Source organism: Aphanomyces astaci, assembly GCF_000520075.1.
Source record: "Aphanomyces astaci strain APO3 unplaced genomic scaffold supercont1.9, whole genome shotgun sequence".
NCBI classification, from domain to species: domain Eukaryota; phylum Oomycota; class Saprolegniomycetes; order Saprolegniales; family Verrucalvaceae; genus Aphanomyces; species Aphanomyces astaci.
In genome coordinates, this window is record NW_009798272.1 from 648,327 (window position 1) to 649,825 (window position 1,499).

The following is a 1,499-nucleotide window of genomic DNA, read 5'->3' on the forward strand; positions in this document are numbered from 1 at the left end:
TGTGTACCATTGGGAAGTTCTTATTCAGTCATTAACAGCGACCGATGGTATTCGGGTGGGGGTTGTGTATCGAACGGGTCAACTCGAGCTTACTTTTGGGCGAAGACAGATTCGGGTGGGGGTTTTGCTCGTCGGGAAAAATCTATCACGGCAACACGGCGTTGCGGTATGCTTCTGTCGGGTTTGTCCAAGGCGACCGCGTCGGCATTGAGCTCAACATGATCAAAGGCACGTTGGCATTTTACAGAAATCGCACCGCGCTGGGCGATGCGTTTACGAACCTCCACATGGAGCTGCCCATGCAAGCTTTTGTGCATGTGAACAACCAAGGCGGGTTCGTGCCGGCCGTGAGCTTGTTTCGCCCGCAGTCGATGGTGGTTGCCCTCGGCTTAAAGCACGGACAGGATGAAGTAGAGTACTCAAAAACCCAATAAGTCATTTGCGGTCAGTGGAAGCAAGGAAAGCGCGATGGCGGCGGTACGTTGCACGCGAAACGCAAGAACGAAAGCGGAGGAGGAGGGTTTTATATGGGGACGTACGTCGACAACGATTTGCACGGCGCTGCCTTGTGGTGTGAACAACCCGTTCCCGTCTGCGTTCCTACTTTATACCCCAGCGTATGGAAAAGCCTCGGGTTCCAGCGATCAGCCAGTCATTTGGTGTATGGAGTTCGAAGCGATGTCTTTTACAAGGGCGACGTGGTCGAGACACGTTCGACACGTCCTCTTAAACCCAACACAAGTGCAAGATGGTTGGTATTCGTCAGTTCGTACAAGTTTTGCCTGTCGCCAGGTACCACACGGAAGCGCCAACGAACACTCGCATTGTTTCCATTGACGGGATGTGGCTCGCGGACAAGCATCAGCGCTTTGTGCTTCTCCCGCCATCGCATGACACTGCGATATTGTCGAGCGACCTCACGTCGGGCAAGCTCGAACCGCATGCCAGTGCTGGGAACCACGTGCTATTTCGAGGCAACATTGGCATGTCGTCGGGTGTGCACTACTGGGAAGTAGGCGTCCAAGCATGCAACCACGGCAGTCTATTTGTCGTCGTTTTGATAGCGTCGTCACAGATTACGTCGTCCGAAGGGTGGGGCGACTTTGGATTTGTGAGCTATCGCGTGCGGTGGAGCCAAGCCGAAGGCGAACACTTGTACGGTCGGTACTTTTCTGCGGGGGACACGATCGGCGTCCGGTTCGACATGGAGCAAGGCACGCTGAGCTTTACAAAAGACGGCGATGACTTTACAAAAGGCCGACCAGCCGTGATCCACATGGGCGTAGCCTTCCGCCACCTTCGAACGCAACTCGCGTCACACAACTTGACGTTTGTGCCAGTGGTGGGCTGTTCGCACCCCGGGGATGCGTTTACAGTCAAGGGGTATAAGTGGCACAGCCAAGACACGAGTCCGCAGTGGCCGATCGCGCGCCTCGACCAAGTACTCGAGGCATCGAAAGTGGTGCTCGACGAGTTTCCAAGCCCAGTCGTGATGGAAC

At 55.2% G+C, this 1,499-nt stretch overlaps 2 protein-coding genes across 2 annotated transcripts in view; both read left to right on the forward strand.

Moving 5' to 3' along the window:
- Positions 1-434, forward strand: part of H257_05034 (hypothetical protein) — a gene marked incomplete at both ends in the record, with an annotated part of 7,312 nt that extends 6,878 nt beyond the window's left edge. The window contains one exon of the mRNA XM_009829749.1: positions 110-434. Coding sequence (XP_009828051.1) covers positions 110-434 — 325 coding nt within the window. The remainder of the gene's footprint in view (positions 1-109) is intronic.
- A 407-nt stretch (positions 435-841) lies between these two features.
- H257_05035 (hypothetical protein) overlaps positions 842-1,499 on the forward strand; it is a gene marked incomplete at both ends in the record, with an annotated part of 8,476 nt that continues 7,818 nt past the window's right edge. Inside the window, one exon of the mRNA XM_009829750.1 lies at positions 842-1,441. Coding sequence (XP_009828052.1) covers positions 842-1,441 — 600 coding nt within the window. The remainder of the gene's footprint in view (positions 1,442-1,499) is intronic.